The 16156-nt window shown below is 40.5% G+C and overlaps 1 protein-coding gene across 22 annotated transcripts in view; it reads right to left on the bottom strand.

Annotated features, from left to right (window-relative positions):
* Nucleotides 1-13467, bottom strand: part of TCF7L2 (transcription factor 7 like 2) — a 226281-nt gene extending 212814 nt beyond the window's left edge. For 3 of the 22 annotated variants that reach the window (XM_074295626.1, XM_074295627.1, XM_074295630.1), the window contains exons 1-3: nt 12484-13464; nt 12162-12228; nt 11787-11911 (exon numbers count right to left, since the gene is read on the bottom strand). In XM_074295626.1, coding sequence (XP_074151727.1) covers nt 11787-11911; nt 12162-12228; nt 12484-12672 — 381 coding nt within the window. In that variant the 5' untranslated portion in view covers nt 12673-13464. Of the gene's footprint in view, nt 1-11786; nt 11912-12161; nt 12229-12483 lie in introns of all 22 variants that reach the window. The other 19 variants (XM_074295629.1, XM_074295635.1, XM_074295646.1 and 16 more) reach the window with 12 other exon arrangements.
* Between the last annotated feature and the right edge of the window lie 2689 nt (nt 13468-16156).

Below are 16156 nucleotides of genomic sequence, written 5' to 3'. Positions count from 1 at the left end.
CAATTTCTTTTATACCAACAGCAGTATATGGCCTCAGTGATAGCTGACCATATACTCGAAGTCACTTTATAAAAGCAAGAATTGCAGAACCAGTCCCTTTTCATAAGTAGAGCTATTAACAGTTGGTGCAAAATTTAGCCACATTTGACTTCTACCTTACAACAAAGGCATACATAACTAGAGTTTTAAATGGGGTTTAGAATAATCTGCACTTTAGTCAGTATAAGAAAAATTATTCAGCCCATCCAGTTTTAAAAATACCTCTCTCTCTCTCTCTCTCTCTCTCTCTCTCTCTCTCTCTCTCTCTCTCTCTCTCTCTCTCTCTCTCTCTCTCTCTCTCTCCAGCTTCTGAAGATACTCTACACTGTCATGATAAAATACATTTCCAGTTGAATTCTGCATTGCTCTGAGTATATAACAGTAGCTCTTTTATTGGCTGCAAGTGACTGTTTTTAGGATGCAAGTGACTTTGAAATACAACTCATTTGTCCCTCTGAACTGAAGTACAGAAGTAAAAATATAGGTCCTCTCCTCTTCCTCCAAGGTTTAAAAATCACTGCCTCCATTTAATACACCAACTTCTCCAAAACAAGGTAAAAATAGAATCCAAGTAAAGAAAGAATCGTTACTGTTTATCAAGACACAGAAATCAACCAGGTTCCTCTAAAACAAAACATTTAATGATGAGCAGTTGAAAATGTGCCCCCCCCTCCCGCACACTCACAAGCAGTTCATCAAAAGTGAATCACTAAAAGAGAAAGATGAATTTGGACTCTTTATCCCCTGTCCTTTTTATAAAGACTGCCAGTCAGTAAGCGGAGATTGCTCTAATTACTGTGACAATTCTGCATTGCGTTCAAACAACTTTTGTGCTCTGGACAGGTTTCTCTACGAGTTTGAAATTCTTGGCCTGAGAACCGCTCTTGTCTAAAAGAGGTTTCTCCTTCTAAGCAGAGAATGCAACACTAACAACTTGTCCCTCTTTTCAGCCTGTTTTATTCTCCTCTTTTCCAATTGCCTGATTCAGAGCTTAATGGAAACTTGTCCAAGCTTTTCTTCCCACAAACCCTGTAGAGCCCTTAGGCAATCTGTACTCGGGGTAACCACAGGAATCTTATATTGTCAATTAAAATTGAATGGACACCTGATAACTAAGTATATGTCTTGGGAAAAAAAAAAGCATTCATAGAATCACAGTCTTCCGAATAAGCTAATGAAAACTGTGGATAATCCAAATTCAGTCTTCTCCCTTGTCCAGTTTCATTTTTAATCTTAATTTTCACCACTGGTTAGACAACAATAGTATCCCATGAGTGTTGAAATTAAAGTAAAAGCTATGATTTTTGGGTTTGTTTGTTTGTTTTGTTTTGTTTTGTTTTTACTGTGGCCAGAAACTCCCAAAGTAGATAGGACCAGAGAGAGACCAGCTCTGTTGCAAACTAAGTTGTAATCTTCACCACTGCAGGGCAAGAATAGCTTCCCTCCCCCACAGGCCAGAACCAAAACAGAAAAACCAGAGCCTGCTCACAAACACACAACACAAGGAACACATTCTCTAGAGTTCAACTTGTCTTTACAAACAGCTTGTGACTGTTGTTGAAGACGTTTGCTAGTTAAAGAAAAGGACTTGAAATGTCCTTATCCTTTCTGTTTCCACTCCCTCTTCCCCTAAATGCATTTTTCTTATATACACACACACACACACTTTAACTGCTTTCTTTTCCCCTGTAACACAAAGATGCCTTGTTCCATCTATTCTGGCTTTTTAAGACAAAGATAAACTAAAAGTACCCAGTAAAATCTTGGCACTCTAACATGGAATAATAATTTATACCCTCCCTAAAATACCATGAGGAAGAAAAGAACAAGTAGTGGTTACTTCGGTTTTATTTTTTTGGATGATAGGAGGAGGTTAATAAATCCATTAGCAAAACATTCATGGCCGAACCAAGGGAACGTTATACCAGGTACCTAGTTCCAACATTCCTAACTTGCTGCAGTTGCCCTTCTTTATGACCTAGAACACCCCAGTTGATATCCTAATCCCTTAATTTTGCCATCCCTAAAATATAAAGATAATGCTATTCTCCATGGACCTGCTTCTCAAGGGAGTCCCAGCCATTCATAAAATAGAAATCCAAAAGGTACTTTAAACTGCTTATAATTAATACCACTCAATAAAGATAAATACATTTTCCTGAGTTTCTTCTTATGCTAATATATCACACCTATTCTTAGCTCCATTTTAACTAACCTAGATATAAATCTTAACAATGGTCCCCATGAGGTTTTTCATATCCCAGAACAAGAATAGTAGAAACTAGTAAAAAAGAGAAAAGGATAGGAATTTGCATGTCATGGACCTACACTGTGATCTAGCAATGTATAAATCAATATTTCATAGAAGTAGAGAATATTAGAAGCACAAGGAACCTTGCTAATCACCATATCTCTCATTCAACAGTTAAGGAAACTGAGGCCCAAAAAACAAAAATGACTTCAGGGTCACATATGAACTTGTGACAAAATAATAGGGACAAGAACTCCAATCTCCTGACTCCTCTCTTTACACTTTTCCCACTAGGCTTTTTAATGAATGACTAGTCCCTGTAATTTCTCAATTTCTCTTCATTTCAATTGATTCACCATCACTCTCTCAGATGCCTTATCTTAAAAAGGTCACGTTAGAATGACACCCAGAGGCAGACAATGGTCAAAGGGGAAGAATGAGATAGTGACCACCGGCTCCACATTAGGAAAACATCTTTCAGAATTAGCTAGATTAACATGACCCAGTAAGGCAGAACCTCAACAGCAACGGATTCTTCAGCCCTCACACTCGTGGACATTTCAATAACACTTAATTTTCAATGTCTTTCAGTTTACTTTTCAGGATGTTCATTACAAATGGTATTGGGAAGGAATGGGCTTGACTCTATTGAGTTTCTTTTTATTTTTTAAATGGTCTGCTTTTGGGTTCATTTCACTAATTCTTTACCCCTTCCATAGTTCAGAAAAAAAAAAAAAAAACAACCTTATGCTACAGATCTTATTTTTAAAAAATACTCATAGTTTGATTTCCTGGGAAACTATTTCATCTATTTCTTAAAAACTAATTTTTAGTCACCCTCCTTTCTCTTCTCCCCTCCTCTCCCCAAACAGCAGTGACCAGGACTTATTGGGGTTCTCCTCTTTTTTCTATCTTTAGCTCAAATGTAGATTTATGTAAACCCTTAAGTATCCCTGAAGGCAGGCTTTGGGACACCGGGACACCAGCAAGGCCAATGTGGGTGTGGCTCCGGGTCTCCACAGGTGCTCAGGCTGTTGAGTCAGAGAACAAAGTTTTGAGTTATAGCCTTTCTTGTTACAAAGTAGTGGTAAGGGACCTGGAGCTTCCACAGTGACAGAAAACCAGTATCAACTGGCAGGAACATGGCTTTAAATGTTCCTGTAAAGCCCTATAAAAGCTGAATATTCAGGGCCTCCAAAGAAAACAATTTAACAAAAGCTTCCCTTTCTGAATTGAAGGGCCATATCCCTTCAGTCAGTCATTCCGCTACAACAAAATACACGTCTATGGACGGAGACAATCTTTCCCACTGTCTAGTTGTTTCAGCAAATGTCTATTTACTCTCATTAACTTCTTTTTTTCTTTTTCCTCAACCTGAAACCATCAGCTATGAGTCAGAGAACAATCATTAACTTTTACAGCTTCCATACAAATCCACCTACTCACATAAGAGAAAGAAGTATTGACTTGCAAGGTAGCCAGAGACAAAAATCCTCTAAGAAAAAATGAAGGGGGAGGGTATGATGGGGAAAACTCTACAAGGAAGTTATATCTGGAGCAGGATTGGAGAGGGGGGGGTAGGGAAGACAATAAACACCAACCACATTCACTGTTTTTTTTGGTTTTTTTGGTTTTTTTTTTTGCTTTGTTTTGTTTCAATTTGGAGCTGAAACCTTTTTAAAGAGTTGATTTGCTGCTTGGATATGCTGACACACAAGTCAAAATTTCTATCATCATAACAGAAAAGGATAATATTTTTCTTCCCAACATCAAAATGTAAAAATCAACCATTTCTTAAATTGCAGAGAGTAAACCGAATCCAGTCTCTGGGGCTTGTAGTAAACACATTTCCGCCAGAGATAAACATGGGGAGGGGGGGTTGCTGCTATGCTGAGACATGTTTCTAACACAGCATTTTTCATTAAAAGTTGCTACACTAACACTCATAAAATGATGCCCAATCATTATTACTTCACTTAGCAGTCACTGTGCGGCAACTCATAACGAATTAATTTGCATTAATGTGGACTTCATGTGTATTTCCCTAAGCATTCCATTGTGATTCAGGCTTCATAAAAGTGAAATGAAAATAAAAAACGGTGCCTTTTATTTCACTTTCCAAAACAAACCAACCCACCCAAAGACCTGCATATATCTTCTAGATTTTAAAACATTTTTTTTTTTGCCTAATATATTTAGTGCATCATAATTGGCCCAGCATGGAGGAATCTAGTTATCTTCTCAGTAAATATTTATAGCATCACTCTTTCCCATTCATTCTGCATTTTCTTAGAGAATCTCACTGTAGCCTACATCTGCAATTCATTGACTTTACAATTTACCACATGTTGAGATGGGAGAGGTCTTAGCTCCATTTGAATCACTGCACAAATATGCAAGTGATTTATCAGTTCAAAACTGAAGACTGCAGAAGGAGGACTCCACTTCTAAACATGACTCCTCCTGGCAAAGCATGGACAATTACAGTATGCACTAATTAAGCTCTGTGAATGGGCTGTGCCCTGGTAATGCCTACCAGGCCTCAAATTTATTTTCATGATGCCAAACTTTAGCAAGCAATTTAACTCATTCAGGGCTGATTTAGCCATGAATGCCCAAGTGACTTGGATGAACCCCCTCGATCCTCATTAGACAGCTCTCGGATCTCTAAGACAAAAGAATGAAATATGACAGATTGAATTACCCATGTAAAATTAGATGAGCCAGAGGAAGAGAAAAATATCAAGGGAAATCTGAAAAACATCACTGATTGATAGATAACCTGTTCAAAGGTCCTACATAACACTATGTTCATAAAGTCCTGTTAAGGGATTCCTATCTGTCCCCGAGGGCTAGTAAGTTTCAGAATTCCACTGATTAGGGAAAAAACCCTTCTAAGCTCTGCCTGTTATGTTTGAGGTTTTTTTTTGGGGGGGGACAGCACAAAATGACAGGATCCATCAGGTTCCTAAACTCCTTCATTGTCTATGATTTGCCCGTAATTTCACAGCAAAAAAAAAAAAAAAAAAAAAAAATCACTTCTTTCACCCTCTTTCTTTCTCTGGTCTTCCTATCTGGCAAATACAGGAAGATATCATAAATAAAAAGATTTTGCTTCAAAATTAAAATCTGGAAGTACAGACCTTCTTTTCACTGATCCAGTCCCATGTTAAACCTACTCCCATTATTTTAAAACAACTATTTCACTAGAAACTATTAGACGAGCAAGAAAGGGAGTGAGCAAAGCAGTATTTTTTCTCATCCTCCCTCCCTTATATCTTTCACTACCACCAAGAATTCCTGACACTCAAGAGGCAGTCCCTGGATCTCTAACTTCCGGTTGAATTTGTAGTAAAATATTCTTTCCTCCAACTTTGTAATCTCTCTCCTCACATCATTCTCCCCAAGTTTGGATTTTTCAGTATACTCTCCCCCACCCCCAAACTCCAGTTCTCTCCTCCCACTCTCAAATAAGTCTAGTTTTTCCTCTTAGTCTGAGTTCCCATCGCTTTTTAATCAGCTCCCCCTCCCCTTCGCCCCCTCAAAAAAGCTCAATATCTCAAGATGTTAACTGGTGCCCTGTGTGTGTGTTTTCTCCCTTTCCAGCTCAGTGGTACATCAATAAATTAAAGAGCAGTTCCCCGTATCAGGTTTCTTTAAGTATTCTGGGAAATATTTTGTTGGTTTGGTTATCAACACACACACTCTACAATACAGATAGTGTTGTTCTCTATGAAAGAAAGATGCAGAAACCTGTAGCAACTTTGTTTTTAAAACTGCATTGTTCTCAGTCCCTGCTTGAATTCTCAGGACTGAAAGTGTTAACCCTAAGCAGAACAAGAGTATCAGCATAAAATGAAAAGTGAAGGTACCCAGAGATTCAGATTTGGGGGGTGGGATTGGGGGAAGAAGATGAAGGGAGAAGGAGAAAGCTTTGTGATTTTTTTCCCCTCCCATCTCATTGCTTATAATTAGTGAAAGAAATTTGACCCATTGCCAGTATCTACGGACCTTGGATATTATAAGGCCAGCGTGGCGTCAAATATCTTAACATTCATAAGTGTTATAGGCTGTAAATAAACCCTGTGGATTTATGACCCAGTGGCTCTTGCCAGCAAATGACTGGGGCACATTTCTTTCAGCAGTCCTGTTGAGGTGCAAGTTAGCTTTTGGTTGTAAAATTAGCCAAACAAACGTGCCCAATTAAAAGCCAAAGTTTAAGGTTTGCTTACATATTTGTCACTATTCACTCCCCTAAGAAAAACACAGGTTCCCCATCCCTCCAAAGGGCCATAGAATTTTTAAGTCCTCCCTCCTCCAACCTTTCTAAAAACTCAGGAAACAAAAAAGTTTTCTCTAAATAGTTATAAATGTGGCTCCAAATGTTGTCTAATTCGCCTTCCCCTCAGACATGTGCGCACATATACACGCATACATACTCTGAAAAATGAGCCCATGCTGCATTTGAAAATGTTTATTTACTCCTCAACACCATAGTTTAAAACACACACACACAAGGCAAATTCCCTCCTTGCCTGTTTCTCTTCCTGAAGCTGCCTGGGCCTCTCTCTCTTTCCCTTCCCCCAATATAATGTCATCTACTTCCTGTGTAGGAGAGAGCATTTGCTAAATCCAGGTTGTCTCATACTTAACTGCCAATAATCCAACTTCCACATAACTTCCAGACAGCTGGGAAAAGGTCCTCTGAGTTTTAGTCATGGTTCAGAAACACACATCCACACAAAAATGCACAGCTGCTCTGTTTTCTCTACACTGCATTTTTAATATGATTTGGGGGCCCTGTTGTGAAACATCTGACAAAACGTAAAATCCTTTTAGAGACCTTCCAGTTACATGCTGCCAGTGTGGAAGTCGAGTTCCACAGGTTCTGCCCCTACCCCCCCAAAAAAACTGAGAAATGGATGCACTTGGTATTAGCACGTGCAAACTAAGAGTTAGCCCCTGGAATGTATGGAGGCATTCAGAAACTCCCTCGAAAGGCCTCTACTGTAATTCTAATAGCGAAAATCGACCTGGTGCAACTCTTAAAATGTGAAATTTCTAGGGCAAATATTATTTTTAATGAAGTGCAGGGGTCCAATTATTCTGCTCCCTCACAGTGCTGCATTATTTCGTTTTGCAAGCTCCTTCAAACTTTACAGCAACTTTTTCCCCAGCCTACTCTCAGAAAATTCACCGACTACAATAGCACTGTCAATGGAGTCCAAAGAAATTAAAAACCAGGTGGAAATGAACAGAGGCCAGACTGTTTGCCACAGACATGAAATCTAGTCTGAAATGGAGATAGAGCAGATCAGGAAGCCCCCTCCCTTCATCGATCAGGCAAAAGTTTCCCCCAAGCATATTCTTCCTAAGCATAAATTCATGTCTTCATAAATTCCCCATTGCACATAATTTTAGAAATTAAAGAAAAAGCAAATTATTGACATATTTGGTTGTATCTATTTTGTTAAATTAATAAACCACTAGGGAAACCATAATCTATATAGCAGATATTAAGCCTCAAACCTAATAAAGATTAGCGGATGAATTAATACCAATACATTGAGATTGAAATCAAAACAGGCTGGTCATAAATATTTCTGAAGGAGATGAAAAACAATTAGCATAAATACCAAAGAAGGGCAAGAACACCTGTTCTTTTTCAGGGGCGATAAGCATTTTATTGTTCTCTATTTAAAATGTAATGACCTGTGTAATTACAGTAATATTACATTGTTATGTAGGGGCTTGGAATGTCACACTTTGAAAAGTGTTGTCAAAACAATCAGAGGGAAAGAAGGGGGGTGGGCTGGGGGGGAGGGAAAGGAGGACCACCATTAACCCTTCATACTCTTAATCCCAAAGCTTTACTATTGGGCTTTTGCTCTGGGAAATATTCATTTTTATATATTCATGAAGAAAAAGTTTCTTTACTAAAAAAGACATCTAGGAAATTAGGTTGCCCTTGGTTTTGCTGAAATGAAGGATTCCAAATCTGAAAAACTGCATTGGAGATGTTGCTTGCTTTTCCTATCTAATAGCAAACAGCTCAGTTGGAAAATAAATAACTTTGGATAATGGAAGCTGCAAAAACCTAACAGGTAAGCTCTAAACAAGCAAAGACCTTTTGGAAATCGTGACCCCCACATTCTTCTCTGCTGTTTGCAAGTACCAATTAAGACTGGCTCTTTAAGATCTTTTAAAAAATCCCTTGTTTCACTTTTAACTTTAAAATGAAAACAGTTTCCTTTTATCCCTAATATAAAAATGTTACCAAAATTCTAATATCTGCAGCTAGATCACTTCTATCTAGTTAACTAGCCCTCTCCTTAATGTGTGTCTCTATTCGAATCCGTATTCTTAAAAGCCATTCACATTACTGTATCAAAGGGTAAATTAATGTTATGCAGAAATTTTTGTCGTTTTAAAATAAAATTATTACTATCAAGCTTTATGGAGTCTTCAGCAATTAAAGTATTATTCTTGAGATAATGTATTATTCATCATAAGCTGATTTAATGATACTCCTTAATTCTTTACATTCTTAAACAGAAAAGCAGAAATCAGGGTTCTTGGGAGTTTGCTTCTGCGCGGCAAGCAGCTGTTCCCAGGTAAACCCAGAAGTAACAGAAATTCAAGTAAAACAGCATCAACAAGGCCTAAGAAATGAGTAAGACACACATTGCAAATTTGTCTTTCCACCTTGTACTCAAAAACCAAAACCCCAAACACTGTAAAGCCAATTCAAATTTCTAATGGTCACTGAAAGTCTGCTCTCTCCTCTCTCCATATTCCTCCCTGCAGCAAATCTGGAATTCAAAGCTGGCACCTCAGATAGAAGGTGTCAAGAGACCAGGATGCCACAGAGCCAGCTATCTTGATTTAATCTAAATTATTCAGCTTTTCAGTCTAAATAAATAACTTTAATTTCAGGAAGCCCACAATTAAAAATTAAGTTAATAAGGTATGCTTAGTGTAGGGGAGGAGGGAAGTAGTCAATTGTGAGAGAGACATGGTGTTTGACATGCAAATACTAAAATTGCCTATTGAGTACAAAGCTGCTTTTTTTAAGGCTTGATGTGATGTCACACTACAAGGCCACCTGCTATGTCAACAATAAAATAACTAGAAGTTTTTCTGTACCTATTAATTCCTACAAAAAGGATTAATCTTAGGGAGTCGTTTTTAATATAGGGAAAAATAACAATTTAATGATCAAGCTTTATCTTATCTTTTAATTACTGGAAAATCTCCACTTTTAAGCATTTTTTTAATCTATGAAAAAAAAATCTATGCTGAGTTGCAGCTATATTTATGAAAGAAAGAAAAAGAGAGGAAGAAAGGCCACCAAGCCAAAATCCAACATCCTGAGCATCTCCCTTAGTTCAATCACTGTCAAGTAAGTGCCATTCAAACAAGATTTTAAACGGAAAAATAAATACTCTTTTCCAGAAACTCTCAAATTCAGTAAAAAGGAGAGGGGTAATCTCCCTTAAGGGTACTCTAATATTTTGCTTGGTTTTGTGTCTTGTCACAAAACCATCGGGTTTTGATCCTGGTGCTCACAAGTAAAGCAGCTTCCAAGAAAAAGACAAAGTAATCAATCTATGCTTCCCTTCAGAACTCCAATCACTACAGTGCATAAGCAGTCACTCTAGCTCCCATGCATCTTTAAGGAGCAGAGCAAGCTTTTAGATGCCATCTAAGAGGAAGTCAGCTACAGACTCGTCCTCTTAGCTTCCCATGCGGGCAAGGGGGGGGGGGGGGGGGATGAAGAGAAATAGGGAAAGACAGAGAAAGAGAAGAGACTTCTCCTTTCTAACCATAAAGATGGGCCAATCTAGCATGTCCCTGCTATTTCCTAGTGGCTTAAAAAAATCACAAACAAGTCCAGCCTGACGGATGATATTTTAATGCTATAAAACACTTGTAGATGATAGATTCAATTTCTACAAGACCTCGGCCATTAACACCGATTCCCGGCTGCTAAACAGTGGATGTATTATTTCAAACTGCTATCTCGAGTTACCAAAAAAAAGTGTAAATAACATAGGCACGGAGTGGGGGTGGGGGGAGAAGCTAGGCGACCCGGGGAAGGTGAAACAACCCGGGGAGAGGCATTCGCAAACACATATTAACGTTTTGTTCTCTCCAGGGGGTTCGCAAGCCAGGCCTCGGGTGGGGTGAGATTTTTTTTTAGGGGGAGGGAAGGGAGGAAAGAGAGGAAGAAGAATGGGGGGGGGGGGAGAGACTCTTAAAAACAAAAATGTCAGGGGCATCGCAGGAGATCGGGTGGGAGTGTATGGACACTGCAGGAAGCAGACGGAAGGCACCGGGAAGCCCGGCTCTTCCTTCCTCGGGCCCCCAAAGTTGAGTAGCATTCTTACTCAATTCTGCAGCACAAGCATTCCCCCCTCAAAACTGAACCTCACTGCTCCCCCTCAAGTCACCAAGGGGGTCTTTCTAGGCTTTTCTCAGTTGTGTGTATCATTTTTAAAAAAAATTCCCTCGAAGTATTTTGACTCTCCTGAAGTCCCCGAGAGGAGACAAAACGGGCGGCACACAACAAGTAAAGGACGCGATCGGCAAGGCTGCCCCCATCCCCACCCGGCCTCCCACCTCGACCCCCAGAGCCGCTCGGCATGGGGGCCAGGAGGCACAGGGCGATGCCAAGTTCCCTTCTGCTCTGCGCCGCCGGCCCACTGTGGCCGTGCTTCCCTCGGCCCTGAGGTTGGTTTGAAAGCGGAGCCAAGTCAGCAAGCAGCCTCAGGGCCACCAAGTTTGCAGAGACAAGTCGATGAAGCCTGACCTTGCTAGGGAAGAGGGAGGAGGTCCGAGAGGGGGGAGGGGGAGCGAAGGGGAAAGAGTAATACTAACAATACTCGTGAGGATAAATAAATAGAAATCCTTCAGAGAAAGCCAAGGTCCCCTTCTAGCGCATGGAGCTCTCCTTTTCTAAAGTCCATTGCCTAATAGGAAAGATACTATCTAGCAACAAACTCAGTTTGGCGGTTACATTAAATCAGTCACCAGAGGGCTTTCTGCAGCAGCGAAATGGTTAAACAGGGAAAGACCAGAGAGAAACAGAGAGTGAGTGAGAGAGAGAGATCGCAGCAATCTTCCCGAGGAAAAGAGACAAACAAAAAAAAATCAGAGCGCAAAAGTTACTGATCTTATTTTTTTTTTTTAAGCCTTGCTTTGAAAGGAAGGTTTCAAAAACAAACGAGGCACCAAACTGAAAGCAACAACATGGCGAAGAGCAAACAAATCCCAGTCCACAAAAGGCAGAAAAGTTTGGAAAGTTTCTGGCAGCCTTGCAATAGCTGGTGAAGGGGAGGGGAGAGAAGGGGAGGGGAGGAGAAAGGAGGGGGGAGAAGGAGGAGGGAGGGGGAGGGAAAGGAAGAGAAGGGGCTACATGCAGGGACCCTTCGAGGTCGTGACTCTAAAGCGAAGGAGGAGGGAGGGAATTTACAAGAATAAAAATGTCACTTACTGTTCTTGCCGTCGGAGAGAGGGATCCGTTGGGGAGGTACGGGCTAGTCAAGTCGGGTATCATAATGAAGGGATAACCAGGGTACGGTGGCCCCTTAAACAACCCTCCATCTTGCCTCTTCGCGGCTAACATGGCGGGGGAGCGAGAGAAAGGGAACAGGGAGGACAGGAAAAAAAGAGAGAAAACTTTTTAGAAAGTGTCCCAAAGTTGCACGGCTACACAGCTGGACCAGCGCACAGCTGGATCAAGGCAGCCAGCGAGTTCTGCAAAACAGGACTTGGGTTCTAGAAGGGGGGATTCTTGGGGGGAGGGAGGAGGAGGGAAAGGGGAAGAGATTGCTTTGGGGGGAATTGCACTGTTTTGGGGGTTACTCACCTTCTTCTAAACTTTCTCTGGATTTATCTCTGAAACTTTCGGATCGAGGCGGGGGCCGTCTTTCCGCCTTTCGAATGGGTGTTGGTGGGGAGGGCGAGAAATAATAGAACGGAGAGTAGAGGGGGAGAGAACAACAAATGGGGGGCATTAAAAGAGGAGAGAAAAAAAGTGTTACAAGTTTTTGCAATGGAAGAAACCCACAAACATAGCAACCAGCGCGATACAATCTCCAATACAGACCCCCCCATCCATATTTTTTCTTTAACATTTGCCCAGCCAAGGTAATAGATTAAACCCCACCAGCCCGAGGGGTTCGCCTTACCTCGGAATCTGAGGAGCTGTTTTGATTCGTTTCTGATTCATTGACTAGGGACGATTTGACATCAGCTAAATCCCTCTCGGCCGAGGAGTTCTCCGAGATTTTTTCCTCCTGCTCCCCTTCGTCTTTGAAGGAGATCAGCTCATCGTTGGCGCCTAGGTCATCTCCTCCACCGCCGTTCAGCTGCGGCATTTTTTTCACCCACCAGCAGCAATTTTGGAAGAAAAATAAAGGGGGAAAAACGGGGGGGAAAAATCACACAAAAAAAGTTTTGCCAAAAAAATTTGCAAGAAAAAGAAGAGTCCAAGGTGAAGTTTTTGATTTGGGGTCTTTTTCTCCTGGGGAGGGGAAAAGAGGGAGGAGGGGAGGGGAGGGGGGGAAATCTCTTCTCCTTCTGCACGCGTGAGTTTGGGTTCCTTTTTTCTCTCTCTCCCAAGGATCCGATCAATGTGCAAAAAAAATAATAAATAAAAAAGGGGGTAAAAAAACACCAACAACAACAAGAAGTCAGATATAAAGAGCAAAGGGGGTGGGGGGGAGCCGTAGATATAGAAGGAGCTCGTGCCGCTCGGATTTGAGTGAGTTGAAGTTAGACTGAGAGCTTTTCAGTTCAAAGGCGGCGCTGATTGACAGATAGAAAAAGGGGGATCGAAATCCGGAGAAACGGAGAAGTCTGGGAGCCTAGATTATTGACAGGGAGAGAGAAACACACTAGCCCCTTAATGAGATGCAGGAGGGGGCGGGGCCAAGCCGGGTTACGTGTGCATAAATAAACAGCGCTGGGAGGGGGAAAGAGCTAGAGAAACTAACAATGATCCTTTCTGGCAAGCGAGAGGAAGGGAGGGAGGGAAAGAGGGAGGGAAGAAGAGAGAGAAAGAGATAGGGGGACTGGAAGAAGGAGAAAGAGAAAGAGGGAGGGAAGAGAGGAGGAGGAGGAGAGAGGGAGGGACCGGGAAAGACGGACGAGGAATGAGTGTGAGAGGCCGAGAGTATGTGTAAGTGTGAAGGGGAAAAGAAATGGTTTTAGGAAGACTATGCAAATTAGAAAAGGAGGAGAAAGGGGGGCTGGCTGCAGAGTTAGGAGTGGGAGCCGGGGTAGGGCCTAGGAGACCCCACATAGGGGGGGAGGGTCCAAACAAAAGTGCACTTTAGAATTGAGTTAGGAAGGAAAAACTGCGCGGAGGAGGGGAGGGGGGCGGGGAGTGGAATTAGGGAAAGGAAAATATTTGATGGTTGCTCCAGCAGTGGATGCACTAACCTTTAGGTGGAGCAAATCAGCAGTGTGCAAAAGTGGGGGAAAATAGTCCTTAACTTTTGAGCCTGCATCGAGAAATGGAGTTCCTGGAAAATGTTCTTATTTCAGTATCTTGGTAATCTAGAGTACAACAAAATTTAACCAGTTAAAATAAGATTTTTCTTCTTTAAAAAGAAGGGGGGAGATTGTAATATTCGCTTGTTCCCCGATTTAAAATTGTCCCATAAGAATACATTTGCAAAGATCACTTAAAAAAAAATCACTAAACATTTCTGAGATTTGTCAGAGGAAAAAAAATATATTTTAAGTGTTTGTATCTTGGGATGTGTGTACTATGTTTAAGTAACTAGATGGAAAACATTTGAAATCAACATATTGGTGGGAGTGGTTGGTAGTGTGGAATCCAAAGTCCTTCCTGGCTCTGGAGGTGAAAAGTTTGGGTGTGGGCTCCCCTAGAGAAAAATAAAGTTACACGCCTCTGGATCCTGTGGGACTGCAACCTCTCTCCTAGGGGGTCTGGAATTAAATCATTAAAGGATGCAAACAAGTGACCAGATGTAAGCCCAAGACTATAGAAAGAAATCTGCAAACTGAAACAATTATGGAGCCCTAAAACAGAGGTGTGGGGAAGTGAGGATTTGAAGATGTTTGTTATTGTTTTTAAGGCAAGAGCCTAAAGGTAGGCTTTTTGGAAGCAAAGTAGGGAGCAGAAAAATGTAAATGGAGATTAGGGTATGGCGCTTACTACTTACAGTGGAGATAGGCAAGCACGTTGATCTTTCACCAAATGCCCAAATATAACAATGGAAGAGTCCATTGGAAACTTTAACTTAGAAGAAGACCAATGGGGGTTAGGCAGTAAATTCAATAGGAATTAGCCAATTGCCTAACGGAGTATTAGGCAAAGAAAGTCATGCTACACTATGTAATCTAAAAATTCCCCAAGAAATCTAACCTGCTGCTCTATAAAGAGGGACATATTCAACACCCAGGGTTTATCAAAGAAAGACAATTTGTCATGTAATATTTAGGGAATTTGGGAGTTTCAGCAAAACGGTCTTATAGGCTATTTTCTCTAAAAGCAGAGGACTGAAAATAATAATGCAAAGATTGACAAGGCTAGCATATATTCTCAAGCCCTGGAAATTTTCACCATCACATTTGCACACGAAAGGCAAAGATGCAGGCAAAATAAAAATGGGGGGGGGGGGGAGAACCACTGCAACTTAACAACTTTAATATTAATCAGAAAAGCAGAAAGAGTGAAAGGAGGCATAAAAAGAAGTAAAACAAATGTGTACATTTAATCAGACAGGATTGCATAGGATACAAAGAACAGGGCTAATTAGTCTCAGCAGGTAGGGACTAACCTTCAGACTTCATAAATAAATAAGGCTGTGAACAATGTCTAAGTGCTAGGTTGGAGACAGAAAGGGGATTATTTCAAGACACCAAGTGAAAACATGAAGAATGAAATACTTCACTGTTAAATCCACATACAAATGGATTTACCAGTTCTTTTTCTTTGGGTCTTTTGACTAAGTTGCTTTTGGTTGTAGACTTTTGGTGGAAAGACCATAACTATGCACTCTTGCTAATTGTCATCTATAGCCTCCTTGTGCTTTGTATGCATGCTGCCTACTTCCCCAAGGCTCTATTTTAAAAGGATGTTTACTCGCAGAGCCACATTTTTGTAGTAAATTAATTTTAGGGCAATTTATTTGTCTTTTGGATTTATTTTGTTTCGATTTTCTTTTGCTCCTGCTCTGAACTGAGTCAAAAAACAAGTTTTCTTATTTCCTTTATAGACCTGCCTATTTTAATAAAAGCTGGCCAAAATGGCACAGAATTCAACTTTTCAAAGATATCAGTATTCTTAAATCCTGGCAAGCATCTTTGCCAAATTCCACAGCAATTCTGCAATCATCAGTTAATAACTTTATACATTTGGGTTTGCTCTTACGTTTTCTCTTCCAAAAGCGAATTTTTTGCACCTTGCCATCTTTTTAAAACTATGATCTAATTAAGCAGTTAAGTTATTCCATATTAGCACATGTACCACATTTAATTTAATAAATTGAATGCCACAAAATACTCCAAAAAAATGACAAGAGACATCTTAAAGGACCAATAATATCTGTTAGCTAGAGGAGCTTGATTTATGTCTTGATAAAGAATTTTTTTTTGGTTGTTTGCAGCTAATAAGAGCCATAACTATGTAATGAAAAAAGACAGGCTCACCGTAATATGGACATGGAATTTATAGGTTAGGTTTAAATTTTTCAATAGCCAAGTGCTATGGAGCCAGATGTTGAGTTACCCCTTCTAGAGGCTCTTTTGAATTCTGGTCTTGTGTGTATAGTCAGTTCTTCAAGATTGTAAAGGAAGCTAGGGTGGACCTATCTTATCTGTACTAGCAAT

Source organism: Sminthopsis crassicaudata, chromosome 2, assembly GCF_048593235.1.
Source record: "Sminthopsis crassicaudata isolate SCR6 chromosome 2, ASM4859323v1, whole genome shotgun sequence".
NCBI lineage: Eukaryota > Metazoa > Chordata > Mammalia > Dasyuromorphia > Dasyuridae > Sminthopsis > Sminthopsis crassicaudata.
Note: the sequence above shows the minus strand (reverse complement) of the source record. Positions and strands in the feature narration are given on the sequence as shown.